The 23,016-nt window shown below is 39.5% G+C and overlaps 1 protein-coding gene across 2 annotated transcripts; it reads right to left on the bottom strand.

Annotated features, from left to right (window-relative positions):
* Positions 1-438: 438 nt before the first annotated feature.
* On the bottom strand, positions 439-22,784 carry TBP (TATA-box binding protein). 2 transcript variants are annotated; one of them, XM_060617146.3, is made up of 8 exons: positions 22,654-22,784; positions 18,770-18,976; positions 15,671-16,077; positions 9,984-10,071; positions 4,612-4,703; positions 2,835-3,002; positions 1,835-1,929; positions 439-1,199 (listed from the first exon to the last, which is right to left on the bottom strand). In XM_060617146.3, the coding sequence occupies exons 2-8, from the start codon at positions 18,821-18,823 to the stop codon at positions 1,120-1,122; spliced, it is 984 nt and encodes a 327-aa protein (XP_060473129.1). In that variant the 5' UTR covers positions 18,824-18,976; positions 22,654-22,784; the 3' UTR covers positions 439-1,119. The 2 variants fall into 2 exon arrangements, with proteins under 2 accessions (XP_060473129.1, XP_060473130.1); XM_060617147.3 differs by lacking the exon at positions 22,654-22,784 and adding an exon at positions 22,103-22,524.
* Positions 22,785-23,016: the final 232 nt, after the last annotated feature.

Raw genomic sequence — 23,016 nt, 5'->3', positions numbered from 1 at the left:
ATGCCTCTGAACTGTTTGAAAATATACTTTTGCAATTAACTCCAGCAAGAACACCCAAGAACTTACAAATTTCCAGCCAATGTTCATGAGAAAAAACACCTCACTAGGCTGTACACATACCCCAGCTTTAATACTGAAGGACTTTGCCCTGGAGCCTGATTTTGCCACTCACTGGCTATGTAACCTGGGACAAATGCCTCATCCCTCAGCTGAGGCCAGAGTTTCCTCACCTAAGAAAGAGGAACAAAACCTAGTTACAGGTTTTGTGAGAATTACAGGCAATGTATCTGGGAAACAGGAAGTGCTCAATTTATGGGACATCATAAATACATGTTTCGTGACCAACCTTAAATTTTCAGGTAGTTCTTCCATTAAAACTGCAACATACAATGAAATGTTGACTGAAACAAACAACAAGCAAGCAAGCACACACTGAAATGGTTTCAGGCAATTATATCTAAAATACAAACTTTACCAGTATGGTCACATGAATCTTACAAGGTATCATTTATAACATCAATCTAACACTTTTATAAACAGCATTTATTGTACAGAGTACTCCAAAGGAAGAAATATATGTACAGCCATTTGTTTTCCTTAATACATCTATTCTGTCCTGCAATACTGAAAAGGCGGAATGTGTCTGGCACAAAAATAACCCCTAGGAGTCACGAATTAGAAAAACAACGCTTTTAAAAAAGATTTTTACTTTTCTGGTAGAAATATAAAAACTGGTTTATGGGGAAGAAATTAAAAGAAAAAGTCCAATCAACTGCAGAGGTGGCTTTAACATTTGAAGTTCTGTACCTCAAACCAACTTGTCAACAGCAGTATGTGTTTAAAATCTAAATATAAATAAACAGGCAGCACAACTCAAACAGCAGCACAGTACGAGCAACTTACATAATGCTGCAGTGTTCTCTGCGCAGAAGACCACTTCCCAGCATCGCCACGGGGAGTGCACGCCGGAGAGCTTCACCTGGTGCTGCAACCCACAGAACGCCCATCTTCTCACCAAACTGGGACCCTCCACAACACCACCATTTAAATGTACCAAAACTGATTTGTTTTTAAAAAAAAGAACAAGTGGGTGCAGAGGCAGGAGTACATTAACAGCCATTATGTCGTCTTCCTGAAACCCTTTAGAATAGGGTAGATATTTTCAAATGCTTCGTAAATTTCTGCTCTGACTTTAGCACCTATGAAGACAAGTCAAAGAGAGGAGTCTGAAATAGCTGTTCTTAAAAGGTAAAATTACTTTAAAACCACAAGGACAATTCTCTCCATTCCCAGTTAGACTGACAGAACACTAATGAGGGAATCCCTTGATGCAACCCTGTTTTTGTTTTTAAAGTACTATTTTCTTAAAATGGCTTTTTAAGCCACAAAACAGTGCCCTAGATGACTCCAGCCTCCTGCCCTGCAGTCCACCACATGTGACCAGTGTTATTCCCTGCACCAGCTCGTGACCTGAGCAGCTCGTGACCCAAGCAGTGCAGAAGGAATGACCAAATCTTATTCTCCCACTTGCTGCCTTTAAGCAAGCTCTTCTAAACTTCCCTCTGTTGTCTCCAAACGACACAGATGAATCTCAAAGCTTTACAGGAGGATTTCCAGCTTAAAATGCCATCTCTTAAGCAATGTAATGGCCATCTTCCCTGCTCTCACCCCCCTGGTGGGTATGTTTCCCATCAGAGTGTTAGGGTGAGGAGAAGAAAGGGGCAAAGGTGTCTTCACCACTCGCCAGCCAACTGAAATTACTTCTCAGCACTGAGAAAATGCTGTTCTTGAAACTCTTGCAAACCTCTGGATACTACTTTCTGTTACAACTTACCTGTTAAAACAACTTTTCCAGAAACAAAAATAAGAAGAACAATTCTGGGTTTGATCATTCTGTAGATTAAACCAGGAAATAACTCTGGCTCGTAACTAGGAGGAAAATGACAAAAACAGTTTAGAAATTAAAAGCTGTCCATGCTTCAGGTAAAATGAGGACCTGCGCAGGGAAAATACTGACTAAACGGCAAATTCACTGCGAGGCCAACCCACAGGAAAGAGAACTTAAGGCCAGTGAGGGCGACCCGTCATGGGCACTTGAAGACCAACGAACTCTATTTCTAATGAGTCTGGATTTTCTGTTGTCGTAGCAGCCTCATGCTCCCAGTTCAGACAGACTGAAAACAGTAACGATGTGTGTGGTTAACCTACTGGGAAATGCAGGACAGGCTGCTCTGAGGAAGAGACACTTGGGTGGATATCTGAAGTGCCAGTGGGAGTTTCCTAGGTGAAAAGTATAACAAGAAGGTGCCAAGTATAAAACTTGGGCCAAGAGCCCTGGTCCAAGAAGGGCAGGGCAAGTCTAAGCGGTGCTGGGAGCAGAGAGGCTGGAGAAGTGGGCAGTGGCCTTGTAGGTGGCAGGGAAAGTAAGAGGAAATAATAATCATTTCACTCAAGTTTATACTTTACTGGTAGAGCTCGTATAATGTTCACTAGAGAAATTCAAACAACTGGGGACAAAAGTTGACATAACAGGCTGTGGATTTAATTCATGCATTTAAAATGCATTTATTGAGCAATAAAATAACAGGGAGCCAATTTCATCCCAGTCAAGGGGAGTTGTGGATGTCAATAAGTGAAATGGGAGGTAGGAGAATGGTGAGAAAAATGTATTTTCCAAGACAGAAAGAAGAAACTTCAACATTCAATACATCTATCAGTACATCCCTTGTTCTTACATACTGACTGTTCTGCGTATGTTTTATCATGAATAATGTTTACACAGATTATACAAGTGAATTGTTGCCAAAGGCAATCACAATACATTTCAGACTCACCTACTAAATTGTTGGTGGGTCAGCACGAGGCCTTCTAACCTTATAGGGAATTTCACATCACAGCTCCCCACCATATTCTGAATCTTGAAGTCCAAGAACTTTGCTGGAAAACCTAATTTCTGTACAACTCTGGCATATTTTCTTGCTGCTAGTCGGGACTGCTCTTCACTAGGGAGAAGAAAAAGTGAGATAGTCATAGTCAAAGCCAGCTAAAATAAAATTTTATTTGAAATTCAAAATTACTGAATTCAAAATTCAATTCATCAGACTACTGATATGCCCAGATTTTACAGATGTGGAACATCTCATCATCACCATGATCATTACGATTACTGTATTTTAGCCTACAAATTCCTAAGGTGAAAATTAACAATTTCATTTTAATAGGAAAATATTAATGAGATTTATACTTAGATAATGCATACTCTAATTGTATCTTCTTTTATATTAAATCTCTCTTTATCCATTCCTATAACTCATCTGTTGGATAAAACTATGGCTTAGTAATGTATGGCCTATGTAAGAAAAGCAAAATAAAAGCAATAATACTATCATAAGCAAAAGACTCTCAAGTGCAAGGGTTAGGGTAACAAAAATTAAACATACATACTTGCAATGCTTTTTTTTTCTTGAGGAAAATAAATTTATTTGTGGATTCCTATCTTGATAAAATAATCATGCAACTAGATACCCACTATTCAGTGTGTAGCAAATGGATAAAGACAGCTAAACAGTGAATGGATAGCATGTCTGGGAAAGAAAAAAACACCCAGCATCTACTGATAAGCCAGAAGCTTTTGATGACCCATCCAGGAAAAAACAAGCAAGACTCCAAAATGAAGACTTATGTGGAAGCCAGGGAGAGACCCACACCTTGCCTTCTGAAAAAGGCAACACAGGAGATCAGGAACCACTGTGTCCACACCAATGGCCTTCCCCTCATTAAAGACAACTTCAGGGGCGTGTGGGTGGCTCAGTGGGTTAAGCGTCCGACTTCAGCTCAGGTCATGATCTCGCTGTTTCACGAGTCCGAGTCCCACTTCCGGCTCTGTGCTGACAGCTTGGAGCCTGGAACCTGCTTCCGATTCTGTGTCTCCCTAGCTCTCTGCCCCTCCCCCACTTGCACTGTTTCTCTCTCTCAAAACTAAACAAACATTAAAAAAAAAAAAAGACAACTTCAAAGTTCAGAAGAAGCAAAAACATCTGCAGCCCTCTTGGTGTGTAGACAACTCCAAGTCATATTAATTTTTATTTTAAGAGCTTAATTTACTTCACTTATTCAAGCTCTATGAAGCTGATGCCACTAATCTTCCTCCAACCTTCACCTTCTACCAATTACGTGGACTCTGTAAGACAAGGTTTACAGCCAAGGCCCCAAAGCACTAACCTTCACAGACAGGATCACTTCAAACAGATGCAGAATATAAGCAATAGCATTTATGAAAGGGGTAGACATCTTAAGACCTGAATAAACCCTAACTCTCATGATGAAGCCTATTTACAACAAGGAGCAGCAGGCATCTATGACCAACACACGTGGTCTGTCCCACTGCCAGTACCAAGCAGATCTATACACTCTCACACCATCTGCTCGGAAATTTTGTGATTCATGACCAATTTGTTTTCACTTGGGGATGAATTTGTGTTATACATAAAATTTGTTACATAAAGGGATTCTTAGTAACAGCTTGGATGTTACATTTTATCAAAGACACATAAAATGCAACTGAGTAACCATGGTAACATACAACCAGGAGAATAAACTCCTTAAACCTACCTCTTGGCTCCTGTGCACACCATTTTCCCAGAACTGAATATTAGTGCAGTGGTTCGGGGCTCTCTTATTCTCATGATAACAGCAGCAAACCGCTAAAATGGTCAGAGACAATTGTTAATGAGGTCACACCAGACTGACTTCCTTTAGGAGAGTAAGACAATGAACGTCACGACTGGTAAAATGGAGAGTTCTCAAAATCCCTGGCACATGTTCCTATACATGGGTCTCTTACATCACCGGGCAGCACGCATGCTTTTCTTTGCACAGGGGGCAGAATACAGTGACTACTGAGTACGTTGAACCAAGATCTGTGTATTTTTCCACACCATTGCAACAACAACTAATATTTGCAAAAAATTTTACTTTAATTACGTCCTTAATAAATATCAGTGCCTCTGTTTCTACCTTATATTTGCCAGCTTCTAGAACTGTTAACTTACTGATTTTTTTTGGCAAATCGATTGATAAACCTTTTCTACCTCCAGAGGGAGTAAATCAAATTACAAACATATCAATATGTAGTGGAGTGACCTTCTGTTTCCAACTAGCTTTTAGAAACAGTATTAAAGTATCAACACATAAAATTGCAAATTAAGAAAAAAATCAAACTTTTTATTTTTAATTTCGACTTTTTAACAATGTTTTTACTGCTAACATCGTAACTCGAGGGGAACATATTTCAGCTGTGGGTTGAATGAATAGCCTCCATTACTAGTTTACATGATAAAAAGCAAAAAATTACTTGCAAATAACTCTAAAATTTTAATATCTGATGATTACATAAGAAATATTCATGTATTTCTAATCAGGATAGCTCTTTAACAAATTAGATTCCTTTTGCAATTTTAGTTTTAAAACTGCTCTGTCTTCCTGCAGATTTTACCACCATGCAAAAATACAAGCACTACATTCTAGTTTGTACAAGTCCCAGAAAAGCCTAACCTTGCATTTCCTAAATTCCCTCTATTGATTTTATTGATCAAATAATATCATTTCATTAGAGACTATAACATTGTAGAATTATGTATTCAAAGTAAATAAAATAATAGATAAAAGATTAACTATTATAATGCTACATACAGCCTGTATACTGGCTTACCACAGTGCATAAATGGTTACTTCCAGATCTTAGCTACCTTGGGATTTTAGAAAAATACTTCAAAAATGTCTAATATTTACATTATTTCTTAAGATAAAGATAAAAACCTGGCCAATAAACAGTTTTCATTTAGCCTTTACTTTCATTTTTATATGCCATATAAGAGCCATTCTATTACTTGGTGGAAGGACAAATGGTGATATACATGTTTATTTTACCACTTTAAACGATTAAAAAAGGGACATAAGACGTGTACCGATGAACAGACAGCAAGACATTTCTTGGTTATCTACCTGCTAGTTTTCTTATGTCCGTAGGACACAACATTGAATTGCTCTGGCTGAAGATAACTAATAGAAATGGTTGAGACTATAGGAGACACAACAGATAATAAATATACACTTTATCTTCTTATTAAGGAAATTGTTACAGTTTATCACAAATTCAACCTTACAAATTCAGGTTTGTGTGTTAACCTTCAAAAATTCAACATTAGATATGTACTGTCTAACTTAATATGCTGATATATTACATTTCAAAGTCAAAGGTAAAATGCTTTAAATGATGAAAGAAGTTCAACAGTTCTGGCTTTTCCGTTTTCTTTCTTAAATTCTCACTCTAAATAAAATAAAATTAAAAAAAAAAAGAACTGTTTTTACATTGAAGTATCTTTGTGGTTTCCCCAATGGCTACTGGGCAACCATAAAGATTTATTCTTACTGTAAAAAGAAAGGGTTCTAAAATAATTAGCCATATTTGATGTCCTCCAAATTTTTATTAGCTCAACCAAGCAGACCAAAAAGTCTCAATAACTAAAGGAGTCATTTTCTTTCTTAGACAGTTATTACAGCAACTTTTATTTTGGACATTTCTACCTAGGCTACATCTTTCTCACTTGTATATAAAAGACAGAGATTTAGAAACTCTCTCCAAGACCATCACTTAACTTTTTTCTCAATGTACAGCTAACATATATTTATCCAACTTACCTGGTTCAGCTGACAAACATACCCCTACACTTCTACAAAATTATTTTGTCTGCTTTCTATGTAACTCTTAAATACTACTCCAACCTAAACCCAACCACTTTACTTCCCTTTCCTTAAAAAAACGTAATTTAGTAAACTATGAAAATAAATCTAAACCTACTTCATTCTGTTTTGTTCTGATGATACATCCTAGAATAAGTCATTCAATAACGACTCATATATTTAAAATAATCAAGGTATATTTTACATTGATATTTTTACATTGATACAGTGTAACTTTTAAATGTTGTTATAAGATATATTCTGTTACAAAAGCTCACAGTTATCTTACTAGAGGTTCATGAGTAAATATTAACATTCAATAAGATTTGGGTTTATGTTATTAGGACAATAAGAGTTGTCTATTTTCTTTGGTTATCTCCAATTAAAACATTAAAAATAAATTAATGACTTATTAGAGAAATCAGACTTCTGAAGGAAATATCAATTGTAAGATTATAGCCTACTCTAAGGGAAATGGCTTCTCTAACTCATGCAGTTCTTACTAGGGTTAGCTGCCAATGACGACACAATGATATATATAGTCTTTCTGGTTGAGGAGGGAGGCAGAAACTTGGTCATTGTCTTTCTCTGTTTTACTTAAATGTCTCAAAATAGCTGGGTGTCAAAGTCATCCTCAAGTTTTAATACTTACGCATATGCACACACACAAAAAGCCACACTAAAAAAAAAAAAAAAAAAAAGACAAATACGTACATTGATTCAAATTTTACAAAAATATTGGGGATATTCAACTTGAGAAGTTCAAAAGGCTGCTGAGAAATGCCATATCTTCAATTCTCACATAATAGAGGGCAAGGCTCTGAACTCCCTCTTAGATTTGATTGAGTGCCCAAAGTTTAGATACACCGTTTAATAGTATGTACATAGTTCTCCTGTTGACTGAAGTTTTCCTTTGTTAAAAGGCAAGTGCTAAAACAGTCCAAGTTTCCAAAAAGAGTTTTATTTTTCTTGGCCTACAATCCTAGCCCTAATGACAGGGTGTTACACCCCAAAATCCCTGCAAATTCTCACCCTATGACACTGTTCCTGAAAGATGCATGAAAACTGGCCTGGCTCCTACTAACTGTCCCAACCTTGATATATCCTGGTCTTGTCAAAAACAGGTTTCCCCTGCTACTGAAAAGTAGAGTGTTCCTGTGAAACCTTTCATAAACCCAAATGGACTAAAGTGAGGAACAATCACCATTTTGTAAAAGCAGAAATTCTCTTCAGATTTCTTTCCGTTGGCAAAAACAGGCACTAATGTAGGTCTTTAATGAAAGCAAAGTGACTTAATGCAAACTTCTGGATAGCATAGGAAACCTGTCCTGGTCAAACCAATGTCAGTCGTATACACAGTCGCATGCCCCATTATGGGTAAGCCACATTTCTAAAGAAAACATCACCAAACACATCTCTAGGTGATGTACAGGCAGCTGACAGAAACATGAAAGCGATTTTCAGTGAAAGTCAGCTTCAAACTGCGTAGAAGAAAGCATTTGAGACTCTAACTGAAATACCATTCTCAAGCACCAGGATTAGACACATGGATAACTTCCCCAGTTTGCATGTACTCAGAATCCAACTGGGCATGGGTTCTGCCTGAAGATTGACCCCGAATCTGCTAGAAGACCTCCTCCAGAAAGTGGTGACTCCTGAAAATACAGCTTCCTCCCAAGAGCTTGGAATCAAGGATAGGACAACACACTTGGTATATATACTGCCTGTTCTTTCTCACTTCTTCCCCTTGTGTTTAATCATTTTGTGCTGTTGACAAAATGTGGTACAAGAACATGATTTCACCCAGTGTATGAGATCTCTACCCTGACCAGGAGTTCCCAAACTAAAACAGAAGTTTCTGGATTGTGGCTCAAACAACAAATGAAACCACTCACCTAACAAATGCTTTATCATAACTTCACTGGCTAAAACAGAGCCAGATAATAAAAGTGTCCTCTATTTATTGGCCGGCCAAGTAGTTTTGGCACAATTGTTAACAAATGGGATAAATACTTGGGGGGCGCAGGGAGGCACAGAACAGAACAATCAATAAGTTGAGAAAAAAGACTTTCCGTTCCTAAAATTGACCAAGCTGATTCTTGGGAAGTTAATCCTTCCGGTTAGGTGTAAGCAAACTAAAAAATACTGGATGTATGAAGTGAATTTCACTCATTTCTTATGATATTTCTCCACTGTCTAACATCCAGGTAAGCTTACATGCTGCCACTTGGACACTATTTCAAGAGGACATTCAAATAATGACACCACATAAGAAAAGGAGTCAAACCCTCATGGGCAACCTAGACTGGGAGTTTCACCAAAGGGGGAACAAGGGACATCAGTAAAGGATATGGCGGTAATCTGGAAAAACTGAGAGGCACAAACAGACACTGACACAGATAGCCTGTCAAATAGAATACTCAGATTCTCAAGTATGTCCTTCTGCCTTCTCTTTTTTTCTTATATAAAATCTTATTTTTCCTTTGTTAAACGAAACCAGTTTAATAGCGGTTCCCCATGTATGAAAGTAAACAGCACGCTAATAGATTCTCCCACTTTAGGGGAACTGTCTTCTACAGGGCCCTACCCAAGAGCTCTTCTTCAATCCGATCATCTCCACTCAGAGGCCTGGTCTGTCTAGTCCTTGAAGAATGTCCATCCGTTTGTGAATGCAAATATTTACTATTTTTTTAAAAAACAACTTATCTACCAATGCAGAGACAAAAGCCTTACCATGTACTCAGGCTGCTTATGTTAACGTAAAAAGTATCATAGGTATTTCTACCCCATAATATTTTTATTATAAAGTTTAAAAGTTATACATAGAAAAATATAATAAACTCCCTACACTTATTACCCAACCCTGACAATTATTAACTTCTGGCCTATCTTGTTTCACCCATGTGCCCTTCCCCAATTCTCTAATTGTTTTATTTTCAAGTAAATTCCAGACAGCGTATCATTCCATTCCATATGGTTTTCAAAACATAAATGAAATCATACCACATATTTTGTTTTTTAATGTCACAGGATCCCCATCACAATGGGTAAATAAATTTAGTACTTTATCTTGTAGACTGCTGTGATTCTAGGGTCTCTCAATAAAAAACAATACACAATTTTCTTTAATTCCTCATTTTGTTGGTATCAACAAACTTAAGCATAACACGTTTTGGTCTAGGGACCTTTAACAACAAATTCCTGTATTATTATAGTTTGAAATACATTGTAATTGCTCTGACCTTGGGATTATATTCAGCATTTCGGGCACGAAGTGCAATGGTCTTTAGGTCAAGCTTACAGCCAAGATTCACCGTAGATACAATATTTCTGCAAGAAATTTGAAAAGAAAGCATGATCATTTAACTTTTACAGGATGAAGTGTTAGATAATTATCTAGAAATCTGATTCTTTTACTAGAACAATGTAATTAGGTCAGTTTAAATTTTAATCAAAAAAATTTTACATTGGGGCACTTGGGTGGCTCAGTCAGTTGAGCGTCCGGCTTCAGCTCAGGTCATGATCTCACGGTTCGTGAGTTTGAGCCCCGCGTCGGGCTCTGTGCTGACAGCTCAGAGCCTGGAGCCTGTTTCGGATTCTGTGTCTCCCTCTCTCTCTGCTCCTCCCCCGCTCATGCTCTGTCTCTCTTTCTCCCTCTCTCTCCCTCCCTCTCTCTCTCAAAAATAAATAAACATTAAAAAGTTTTTTAAATAAAAATAAATAAAAATTAAAATTTAAAAAAATTTACATTGTTGACATTTATTATGTTTACCACACACCATGGTGAGCATTTTACATGGGTTGCCCCACTTAATACTTACAATGCACTATGAAGTAATAACTATTAATATTCACATTTTCAGATGCAGAAGCTGAGGCTTAAATGGCATGGTTGCTCCAGATAAAATGGGATCCTTGCTCCAGATAAACACGGCTCCTAAGTGGTAGCCAGGCTTTGAGTCCATCTATCTGTAGAGCCATGCCTTAGCCTTCTGAATGAAGCTCTTATTTGCCCTTTGAATGACACTAATTGCCCATAAACCATCATGCACGGGCATGGGACATCACTGTCGTATGAATGCAGATTCCAGATTGCAAATACATCTCCAGCTGTTTCCAGCTCATTGCTGCTTTTGGTTCCTGTCCTGTCAAAATGCAACAGTTTGAAAACTTGATGGCTCACAACTGGGTTGGATAAGAGGATAGCTGTGTTTTTTTCTCTTTTAACTTTTTTTTAATGTTTATTTACTTTTGAGACAGAAACAGAGCATGAGCAGGGGAGGGGCAGAGAGAGAGAGAGACACAGAATCTGAAGCAGGTTCCAGGCTCTGAGCTGTCAGCACAGAGCCCAACATGGGGCTCAAACTCACAAACTATGAGATCATGACCTGAGCTGAAGTCGGACGCCAGACCGACTGAGCCACACAGGTGCCCCAAGCTGTGTTCTTTAATAGACAATTGTAAGGCCAATTGGAATAATCAACCCAAGGGGTGCTTGCATGGTTCAGTCAGTTGAGTGTCTGACTCTTGATTTTGGCTCAGGTCATGGTCTCACGGTACGTGAGATCGAGTGCAGCATGGAGCCTGTTTGGGATTCTCTCTCACTCAATAAACAAATGAGCATTAGAAAAAAAAAAAAAAAAAAAAGATCAACCCAATGAATGTTTTCATTTCTACCTCACCTATTTCCTTCCAATTAGTTTTATATACACACCTGCCTTTAGCATTTCTCTACTTAAGAAATAATCAAGTTGTGGTACATCTACCACAAATTTAGTCACATATTTGCTACATGTATTTTCTTCTTCTTAAGCAACAGTGCATAAGGGTTCAAATTTCTCCATATCCCCAACACTTGTTATACTATTTTTGATAATAGCCATCCTAATGGGTATGAGGTGGTCTCATTGTAGTTTTGACTTGCATTTACATAATGTTTAGTGACGTTGAGCATCCTTTCGTGTGCTTATTGGCTATTTGTGTATTTTCTTTGGCAAAATGTCTATTCAAGTCCTTTGCCCATTTTTGGAATCAGGCTCTTTGGTTTTCATTGTTGAGTTTTAGTAGTTCTCTAAGTCTCCAGATAATAATCCTTTATGGGATGCATTTTCTCCCTTCCTGTTGGTTGCATTTTTACTCTGTGAACAGTGTCTTTTGGTATACAAGTTTTCTTTTTAAAAAAAATTTTTACAAGTTTTAAAATTGTCATGTAGTCTACTTTATGTTTTTTCTGTTGTTACCCATGCCTTTGTGTCACATCTGAGAAAACATTGTGAAGTCCAATGTCACAAAGCTTTTGTCCTATGTTTTCTTCACTGAGTTTTATTGTTTTAGGTCTTACACTTAGGTCTTTGATCTATTTTAAGTTAGTTTTTTATTTGGTGTTAGCTAAGGGTCCAACTTCATTCTTTTGCATGTGGATATCCAGTTGTCCCAGCACCATTAGCTGAAAACACTATCTTTTCTCCATTGAACAGTCTTGGGACCCTTGACAAGTATCATTTGACCATATATGCAAGGGTTATTTCTGGGCTCTCTATCCTACTGCATTGGTCTATATGTCTGTGTTTATGCCAATACCACAGTTTTGATTGCTGAAACTTCGCAGTAAGTTCTGAAATTAGGAAGTGAGAGCCCTCTGGTTTGCTCTTCCTTTTCAGGATTGTTTTTGGCCAAAGTTCCTTAGGATTCCATTTGAATTTTAGCATGATTTTTTCTACTTCTGCAAAAAATATCATTGGGATTTTGATAGGGATTGCACTGCACCTATAGATCATTTTGGGCAATATTAAAATTTTAACAATATTAAATCTTCTAATCCATGAACCTGAGATGTGCTTCCACTTTTCATGTCTTTTTTAAAGTTCTTTCAGCAATGTTTTATAGTTCTCATCATACGTCTTTCACATCCTTGGTTAATTCCTAAGTACAGCAAAACCTTGGTTTGAGAGCATAATTTAATCCAGAAACATCCTTGTAATCCAAAGCACTTGTATATCAAAGCAAATTTCAAGAACCATTGGCTAGGTTGTGATCATGTGACATTCAGCATCACGTGCTACTCGTATTGCAAGACACTGCTCATTTGTCAAGTTAAAATTTATTAGAAATGTTTGCTCATCTTGCAAAACATGCAGAGAACAAGTCACCCACAATTCAAGGTTTTAGTGTATTTTATCCTTTTTGATCTTGTTAATAGAATTGTTTTTGTAATTTGCTTTTCAAAAAAAATTTTTAATGTTTATTTTTAAGAGACATAGAGTGTGAGCAGGGAAAGGGCATAGAGAGAGAGGGAGACACAGAATCCAAAGTGGGCTCCAGGCTCTAAGCTGTCAGCACAGAGCCCAACACTGGGTTCGAACCCACGAATCGTGAGATCACGATCTGAGCTGAAGTCGGGCACTTAACCGACTGAGCTACCCAAGGACGACTGAGCTACCCAGGGACACCTGTAATTTCCTTTTCATATTGTTCACTGTCTATATACAGAAATGCAACTGATTTTCAAGTGTTAACTTTGTATCCTGCTACTTTGCTAAATAAACTCACTCATTCTAGCTAACAGGTTTTTTTGTGGACTCATTACGGTTTTCTACATATAAGATCATAACATCTGCCAACAGATAATTTTATCTCTTCCTTTCTACTCTAGATACTCTTTATTTGTCTTGCTCTGGTACTATGTTGAATAGAAATGGAGAAAGAGTGGGGTGGCTGGGTGGCTCAGCCAGTTGAGCATCCGACTTCAGCTTAGGTCATGATCTCACAGTTTGTGGGTTCGAGCCCCGCATCGGGATCTGTGCTGACAGCTCAGAGCTTCAGATTCTGTCTCCTTCTCTCTCTGCCCCTCCCCAATGTGTGCTCTGTCTCTGTCTCTCTCAAAAATAAATAAATGTAAAGAAAAAAGAAAAAAAAAAAGAAAGAGATGGAGAAAGAGGTTGTCCCTGCCTTGTTCCTGATCATAGAGGAAAAGCATTAAGTCTTTCAATGTTAAGTATTAGGTTTGCTATGGTTTTTTAAATATGGCTTTTACTATGTTAAGGCAGTTTCCATCTTTTCCTATTTTGTTAAGTGTTCTTACCATGAAAGGGTGTTGAATTTTGTCCATTCTTTTTCTGCATCAATTGAGGTATCAGTTTTCTTTTCATTTTATTGTTATGGTATATTACAGTGGTTGATTTTTTAAGGTTATTTACTTTGGGGGGGGGGGGGAGAGAGAGAGCGAGCATGAGCAGGGAAGGAGCAGAGAGAGGAAGAGAGAGGATCCCAAGAAGGGTCCATGCTGTCAACACAGAGCCCAATGAGGGGCTCGAACTCACAGTGAAATCATGACCTGAGTCAAAATTGAATTGAATGCTTAACTGACTGAGCTACCCAGGCGCCCCCAATGGTTGATTTTTGTATGTTGATCTACCCTTTCATTCTAAGAATAAATCCCACTTGGTCATGGTGAATAATCTTACACCATGCTGCTTAATGATGTTTCCTAGTATTTTTTTGAAGATTTTTGTATCAATGATCAATGGGGATACTGGTCTGTAGGCTTTTTAGTGTCTTTGGCTTTGGTGTCAGCGTACTGCTGGCCTCAATGAGTTAAAAAATGTTCCCTCAATTTTTTAGAAAAGTTTGAGAAGGACTGGTATTAGTTCTTTAAATGTCTGGTAGAGTTCACCGAAGCCATTTGGTCCAGGGATTTTCTTGGCTCTGCCACCTCCCCAGAATTCTTCTTAAAAATGTATGATTTTCTTTAAGTTTACTAATTTAAATAATCTATACACCCAACATGGGACTCAAACTCACAACCCCAAGATCAAGAGTCGCATGCTCTTCCAACTGAGCCAGCCAAGCGCCCCTTAAAAATGTGTTCTTATATATTTTCACTGATTATCTATCCCAAGTCTTCATAAGCTTGTAGGATTTAGAGGCCACTGAATTCCCAACCTACCAGGGTTCTTAATGGATATGGAAACTCAGTAACGTGTCTGACTAGATGCTTTGTGGAATACCAGAAGGGTTAAGGTGCCAAGATGAAACAAACACCCCATCACAACTGGTTATAACTTATGATTTAAACAAGAGGTAAAAACTTAAATGGCCATAAAAGCCAGACAAGCAAGCAAGACACCAGGGAATGTTGCTGACAAACGTGAACTAACAAGGGATTATCTCTCTAAAGTATTAAAATGAAAATCATCTGATTTTTAAAATCACATCAGATCAAAATCTGAGGCAAGATTTGGATAACAGGATCTACGATGAAATATTACTTAGTGACAAAAATGACCAGCGATGGCTGGTGAAGTAATTATTGCAAATGACCCTTCACTTTGGCCATGCTTCCTAAAAGCAAAAGCTATGTACTTCACACTGATAGATACAAGAGAATATTTGTATATTTTTCAGGACTTTTTTCCTACCTCCACCCTGCGTCCAATTCTGATACATATAGGACCCATTTCATTTGTACAGAAAAATCCACTGAGGGCAAGAACAGACATTCTCAGCTTGTGGAAAGGACACAGCTCTCCAAAGAGTTATATGCAGCCCTTATAATAACCAATGAAGACAAACAAGGACCATTGTGAACTAAGTAACTAATCTTCCCTTCCCAAAGAAAACATCAAAGGGAAAGAGACCATGTAAGGCTTGATTCAGCAAATCAGCTGCAGGGAAATGTCTACAACAATTTGATAGCTTGGCCCAAGGACATAAACGCGAGCTACCCAATCTACCCAATATGCGGCGATGTTATGAGAGCCTTTTACTAAGGGACTGACTCACTGAGGCAACTTCGCATCCTTTCTCCTGTGGGAGACAGAGATGACCACTAGTGCCACCCCCTCAACAACTCAATCCATCTGAAACAAAGAAGAGCAGCACCCGCCGCAAGGGGCCCTTCTGGGTTGAGGGAAAGACACAAAGTACTCACTGCAGCTGCGGCACGATCCCAGAGCTCTCAGAGGCTGGAGTGGCGGGCGTAATGGGGGTCATGGGGGTCATGGGGGAGGGATACAGGGGAGTGGTGCCCGGCAAGGGTGCAGTGGTAAGAGTCTGTGAGTGGAAGAGCTGTGGTGTCTGGCCCGAGGCCGCCTGCGTCGCCTGCTGGGATGCGGACTGCTGAACGGCCGCCACTGCCTGCTGCTGCTGCTGCTGCTGTGCCTGCTGCTGCTGCTGCTGCTGCTGCTGCGCCTGTTGCTGCTGTTGCTGCTGCTGCTGCTGCCTCTGCTGCTCCTCCAAGATGGACAGACTGTTGGTGCTCTGAATAGGCTGTGGAGTCAGTCCTGTGCCATAAGGCATCATCGGACTGAAGATGGGGATTCCAGGAGTCATGGCACCCTGTGGAAGGTCAGGAGGACAGTAAGTCAGGCCAGCTGGTATTGTTTCCAGCACTTGTCTGGTAGAAGAGGAGGTGAGATGTACAAAGACAGATGCTTTCCGAATATAAATGGAGTCATGATGCATAATACAAAGGCATTTGCTGTCCTTACACACATCACTTTCTTCTCCACCATAGCACAGTAGGTAAGAGCCTGGTATTTAGAATTATACCCGGGTGTGAAATCCAACCCTGCCACTTATTACATGTGAACACTCAAGGAAGTTGCTTAACCGTTCAGGCACATCAATAGGATAACGATGTTCTAATACTGCTAGAAAGTATAAAGGACATAATTGGAGCGACTGCCCATGCTTTTAAACTATTATCCTGGCATACTACCTGGGTAGTTCCCCATTTCACTCGCAATGTATCTGTCCAAGTTTGGCTAATAAATTATATAGTTACCCCAGAGATGCCACTGAACCCATTCAACACGACGACAGGCACGCAGAAGATACTGAAGTGTTAGCAACAATAATGACGATAATTATTAGAATACTATTCAAAAACGTGGATCATTTGCTCTCCAAAAAGTTTATATTGTGCTCGCTTCGGCAGCACATATACAAAATGTTTATATCAAGAAAATCCAATGCATCTATCAGAATAATATCAATTTATTTTTCTGAATGCTTAACTTCCAGATACTGTCACATTTATTAATTTAACTTAATAATTAATATATTTATTAATATATAATTTATGATATAATTAATTTATCTCATAACAGCCCTCTGGGAAAGGAAAAACTCGATGTTCTTCCCACATTAAGGACAAGAAAACTGACCCCAGGAGAAGCTAAAGGACTTCCCCAAGACCACAGGTCTCACCAGCAGAGAAGCCACAATGACAGCCAAGTTTTTCTGGGAGCCAGTCTAATGCCCTCACCCAGCACCAACTCTACAGAGCCCACAGAGCCTACAGAGTTTGCAGTGACTTTGTGAACCTCTTCAAAGTATACCTAGTATTTCTGCATCAAGGAATCCATAGTTTTCGTCAGATGCTCAAATGCGTGCAAAATCCAAAAAGGAGCCACAATCCTCTCCCACTTCCACCACTTTATTTGGCAGAAAGCATAAACCAAAACTGTCTAAGGTTTATGTTAAATTGTTTCATCAACATAGTGGCAGAAAGAGTATGAGAGGAGGAGGGTCAAACATACACCGCAGCCCTAATAGTATAGGTACGATCATACTGCGTTGATCACTCACATCTGTAAAATACTGGCTAGAAAAAATTCAGGTTATGACTTTAACAAGAGTGAGGTTTTGAAAGGTCTGCCTTTCTTTATGTCACGTATACAAATGAACTCAAAATGGATCACAGGCACACATGTAAAAGCTAAAACTTTATCAGAAAGAGAAAATCCTTAAGACTTTGGGTTAACCAAGATTTCTTAGGACACAGAAGCACTGACGCTGAAATAAAATTGATAAATGGACTTCAGAGAAAAATTAAGACCTTCTACTCTTTGAAAGATATCATTAAGAAATTAAAAGTAAGCCACACCACAGACTGAGAGAAAATATCTACAATACCTACATCTCAGAAAGGACCTGTATCCAGAATACACGAAGAACAATTACAATTCAATAAAAGACAAACAAATAAGCCAGTTAAAAAAATGGGCGAAAGATGTGAAGGACATTCTACAAAAGAAAATAACGCAGTTGGCCAATAAGCATTGACAGGATGCTCAAGATTGTTAGTCATCAGGACAATGCAAATTAAAATCACAAAGAAACAGCACTAAGCAACCACTAGAATGGCTAAAAGTCAGAGCGTCAGTGAGGATGTAGAGCAAGCGGAACTCTCACGTTGCTGCTGGTGGACCTAGAGTATGGTTCGGCAGTTTCTTATAAAGTGAAACACACACTTACCACAGACCTAGCAATCCCACTCATAAGTATTTACCCAAGAGAGACAGAAACAGTTTACACAAAGCCTGTTCACAAATGTTTACAGCAACTTTATCCATAACAGCCCCAACCTGAAAACACCCACAATGTCAGCAACTAGAGAGCAGATACACAAGATGTGGTACATCCATACAGTCGAGTACTACTCGGCAATAAAAAGGAATCTGCTGATATACAGATGTTATATTGGGCAACGAAGAGAGATACACAAAAAAAGCACATACTGGTATGATTCCATTTGTATGACTTTCTAGGCGAAGCAAAACTATCTATCTTTAGCTCTCGATCAGCAGAGCAGTTGTATACACACAGGTGTACACAATTATCAAAACACACCTAAAGTGGGTGTTCTTATCATGCGTTAATTTTTTAAAAGTAGATGTTATTTGGAACCTTAAACATAAAAAAGAAATGCTAAAAACAGAAAATAACTTGGCAAAAGTTACTTTCAAAATCAAAGGCCCGACAGTCACATGGAACACTTTCATAAACATTTATCAAAAGATTAAGATTTACAGACAAATACATATTTTAACTTCCACATAAACTCCTCAAATTTGACACTATCAAGTCTTCTCAAAGCCTAATACAATGTTTCAACAAAGTAAGAGGCTTAAAATCAGATAAATCAATTTCAACGACAGATGGTTAAATTCCCTTCCTTTCTTTTTCTACTGCCTCTAACAGTGTAGACTCTGTCCCATCTACACCCTCCCTCCAGTTGTATTACCTGAGGGGAGGCCAGGCCCTGAGCGTAAGGTGGCAGGCTGTTGTTCTGATCCATGATGTTCACTTTCTTCTTGGTAAATTAAACACCTTTGGACTGGAACTCGCCTCGGCATTCAGTCTCTTCCTAAAGCATCCCCAGTACACACTTCTTGGCAATTTCCTCAACTGCTTGCGTTGTCTTCGTGCACACCAAGAAACGGTAACGCCACTTTGAAAAAAGTTGGAGGTTCAATGTAAGAATACAAGCTGTACAGTCTTTTATGAACCAGTTTCATAATTACACAAAAAACTAGAAAAAAGCAATGAAGCTATTTTGGAATATACTTTTTTAACCTTATAATGCTGAAATCCTATTCCCTCCCATGTTTATTGTGACCGCATGCAAAACTGCCACTAGAGCAAAAAGTGTTTTATTACATGTTTAATTTAAATGGTCTTAGAATGTTCAGCGGTGCTTGGGTGGCTCAGTCCGACTTCAGCTCAGGTCACGATCTCACAGTTCAGGAATTCAAGCCCCACATGGGGCTCTGTGCTGACAGCTCAGAGCCTGGAGCCTGCTTCGGAATCTATGACTCCCTCTCTCTCTGCCCCTCCCCCGCCCACACTCTTGTCTCTCGAAAAATAAACATTAAAAACTTAGTTTTTGATACTTAGAATGTTCAAAAATAAGGTGTCATAATCAATATTTAAAAACTTTTGGGAAATCGAGGCGCCTGAGTGGCTCAGTCGGTTAAGCGGCCAACTTTGGCTCAAATCATGATCTCAAGGCTTGTGGGTTCGAGCCCCGAGTTGGGCTCTGTGCTGATACCTTGGAGCCTGGAGCCTGCTTCAGATTCTGTGTGTGTGTCTCTCTCTCTGTACCTCCCCCGCTCACACTCTATGTCTCTCTCTCCAATAAATAAACACTAAAACAAACAAACAAAGAAACAAAAAAAAACTTTTGGGAAAAAACACTCAGAGAAAACACATTCCTAAGGAAACTGTCAAATCAGAGTAGAAACATTTATGTTTTTATGTTTATTTTTGAAAGAGAAAGAGACAGAGCGGGGGGGGGGGGGGGGGGGGCGGTGGCAGAGAGAGAGGAAGACACAGAATCTGAAGCAGGCTCCAGGCTCCGTCAGCACAGAGCCCGATGTGAGGCTCAAACTCACCAACGACGAGATCACGACCTGAGCTGAAATCAGACACTCCACCGACTGAGCCACCCAGACGCCCCTGAGTAGAAAAATGTATTAAACCCTGTGTACAGAGTGCTATTGGGCCAAGTTGAGGTTTTTAAATATTCCAGTCAGTTTTATATCCTCCACAATGTCTTAGGTGTTAATTTCAATAAACAGTGAATTGGATCCAACATACTTTAATGTGATATTTATTGATCTACTAAGTTATTTATTTTTTTAAAAATACTGCTTCATTTATTTTTGAAAAAATACTGCTTCTTGCCTTGTTTTATTCTTTTTTAAGTTTATTTATTTATTGGGGGGCGGGGGGTGAGGGATGGCAGAGGGAGAGAATCCCAAGCAGCTTCTGCACCATCAGCACAGAGCCAAACATGGGGCTCAAACCCACAAACCATGAGATCACGACCTGAGCCAAAGTTGGACACTTAACTGACTGAGCCATCCAGGTGCCCCAATCTAACTGAATACAACACTGTGATAGAAGATATACAGACACAAAAATAAATAAAACATGTTTTTATACATGCAATAATTTGACCTCTTTAGAACACATAAATACAAACTATGCCTCTATCTAGCTTTCCTTAACACATCATTTCTTTACTGGCTACACATTTTTTATTTCTTTTAGAAAAAAGAATCAAGTGACTACTGAAAGACCTTTTGTTGAGTTTAGTTCAGATGGCTCCTTACCTTGATTAGAGTTGCTTTGAGAACTAGAGTCAAACAGTACTGGCTCGTTAACATATCAAGAACAGCATCTAGTTATCACTTAGTAAGCCCAAGATAAATGTTAGCTATTAGTAGATTTCAGTTTAAACATTAAAATCTAAGAAGATATTGGCACATATAGAACTTGCTGGTCTGAAAGTTACAAATTATATACCAAAGACACACACGAGCTTCAAACATGTACTGGTACAAAGTAAGCACTCAGATATTTGTTGAATGAATGAAAGAATCAATCACTTTGACAGGACAAAGGACCAAAGACTATATATATCCTACATACTCATCACTGAAAAAGGGGGGGGAAAAAAAAACAAAAAACTCTGGTTCAGAAAATGTCAGATATAATAAAATTATATTTTTTAAATTGTTATCCTATAATAACAATAGAAGTGATGCAAATATGAAGAGGAAATAGTCATTAGCATCAAAGAGTTCCATGTGAAGGGTATACAAATAATTACTCCAAAACTTAAGTGCTGTAACAGAGGTGTACTATGCCAAGTTCCTGGAGTGCAGAATCTCGCCAATGTCTTAGCACCATGCCTGGCATACAGTAGGTCATCAAGAACAAATGCACACATGCTGTGGATGATAAGACATAGCAACTGCCAAGTGTCCTGAAGGGGAATGTGTTCACAAAGCATGATCACTGGACTTGGGTCTAGCAAGGTAAGCAGGAATTTACAAATCAGCACTGCAGGCAAAAGACCAAGCACAAGGAGACAAAGGCTGCAAAAGCATGCAATATGCAAGCAACAAGCTCTGGAGAGGAGGTAGCAAATGTAAGTGGGGTCACACTGTCTACCAGTTTTACATATCACATAGGCAAAAGAGCAGGGACAAGATTTTGAAGTGCAGCATGAGTAGGTCTACTTTGGCAAGTGTGGATGAATTCAAAGAGATAAAACTAGAGGCTGGAAGTTCACCTTAAGGCAGTCACTGCTATGGTTAAGGTAAGAAATAATGAGAGCAGGATTTCAAGCACTCATAAACATGACAAGAGCTTTCTCCAAAACTGGTGGCTCCTGACCCCTTAGTGCAAACTCAGAGTCTACATAAGAAATCTGCAGCACTAGGTCCGGGCCGATGTTACGATTGTTCAGGTCATCCCTCATTCCCAGTGATGGCACCGACCATTTTTACTCACCTGTGCCATTAAAACCACAGTTATTACTTCTAACTTAATCCTACTTAGTTACTACTATCGTTAGCTATTACTTATAACTTATCCTATAATACTAACTTATCCTTTGAAAAGAAAGTTGTTTGCAGAGTGTGTTCATATTTTGGAAATTGAAGCATCAAATCTGATCTTTTTAAAAGGCAATCACAGATAAGGGGAAAGAATCAGTTAATTTTGCATTGCCCCCCAGTGTCTGCATAAACCACTCAAGCATATTATTTTTCACACAGAAGCCTACCTAGAATTTTAAATTAGAAAAGCACACGGCCTGGGGCCTAGACAGCTAGGCCTTGTAAACCAAGCGCTGTGTATTTACAGCTTACGCTCTATCGTGCCGGAAATCTCTAGCCTCTGACAAAACGTTAAAGTCTCAAGCACAACTTTATAACAAAGCCATTCCTGCTGATAGCAAAAAAAGGAGGACAAAGGCCAGGTTGAATCTGCCCCCTCCAACATCAACGAGGAGAAAAGGATGGCAGGACAGGAACTCCGGGTCTTGGATGTGCCGGACTGTTGTGTCCCGGGCACTCCCGGAGCCCTGCACCCGAACTCGCACGATGAAAGCCGTTGTTAAAGCACAGCAGATGAGGGCACCGGGCGCGACAGGCGGCCGGGGTGGGTGGGCGGCCGGTACAGGCCGGAGCGGCGTCGGCACGAGCGGGGAGGAGCGGCCCCCGCGCGGCCTGCGTGCCCACTCAGCGTCTCCCTCACTATCGCCCCAGGACCTCGCTGCAGTGGTCGCCTCTGCACCAATCCTCAGAGAAGAGGAAAAGCTAAAGGGGCTGTTACCTGGAGTCCCTGCAGAGACCACTGCGGGGCCGCGAAAACGAAGTTAAGCCACAGGCGGCCCAGGCGCCCGCCACGGCGACCCTTCCCGACCCTACTAAACTTCTGGCGCGCGTTGATAATGTCACTTCCGCCAGTTCTTCCATCCTAGGCTTCAGCCAATCGTCCAACTAGAGTGGCGGCCATGGGAAGTGTGGGCACTCCGTCACTTCCGCTGCTTCCGGAACAGTTCCGCTGGGTATTTGGCTTAAGGGAAAGAAGGGGCGGGCTGAGCTCCCCAGGAGTTCTAGGGGGTGAGCCGCCGGACCAGAACGTTTTCTGATTGGTCCTTGCCGAGGGGAGGCAAGATAATGATTTTCAAATGTT

The sequence above is a fragment of the Panthera onca genome, chromosome B2 (assembly GCF_046562875.1).
Source record: "Panthera onca isolate mPanOnc1 chromosome B2, mPanOnc1 haplotype 2, whole genome shotgun sequence".
Classification (NCBI taxonomy): domain Eukaryota; kingdom Metazoa; phylum Chordata; class Mammalia; order Carnivora; family Felidae; genus Panthera; species Panthera onca.
This window is presented reverse-complemented; position numbering and strand designations above follow the sequence as displayed.

Excerpts from the sequence above, each read along its gene's own strand:
- TBP (XM_060617146.3), bottom strand. The coding sequence starts at position 18,823 with ATGGATCAGAACAACAGCCTGCCACCTTACGCTCAGGGCCTGGCCTCC. Across the intron at positions 16,078-18,769 it reads AGGGCCTGGCCTCCCCTCAG|GGTGCCATGACTCCTGGAAT; the intron begins GTAATACAACTG and ends GACCTTCCACAG. Across the intron at positions 1,930-2,834 it reads ACCCACCAACAATTTAGTAG|TTACGAGCCAGAGTTATTTC; the intron begins GTGAGTCTGAAA and ends TTTTCCTCCTAG.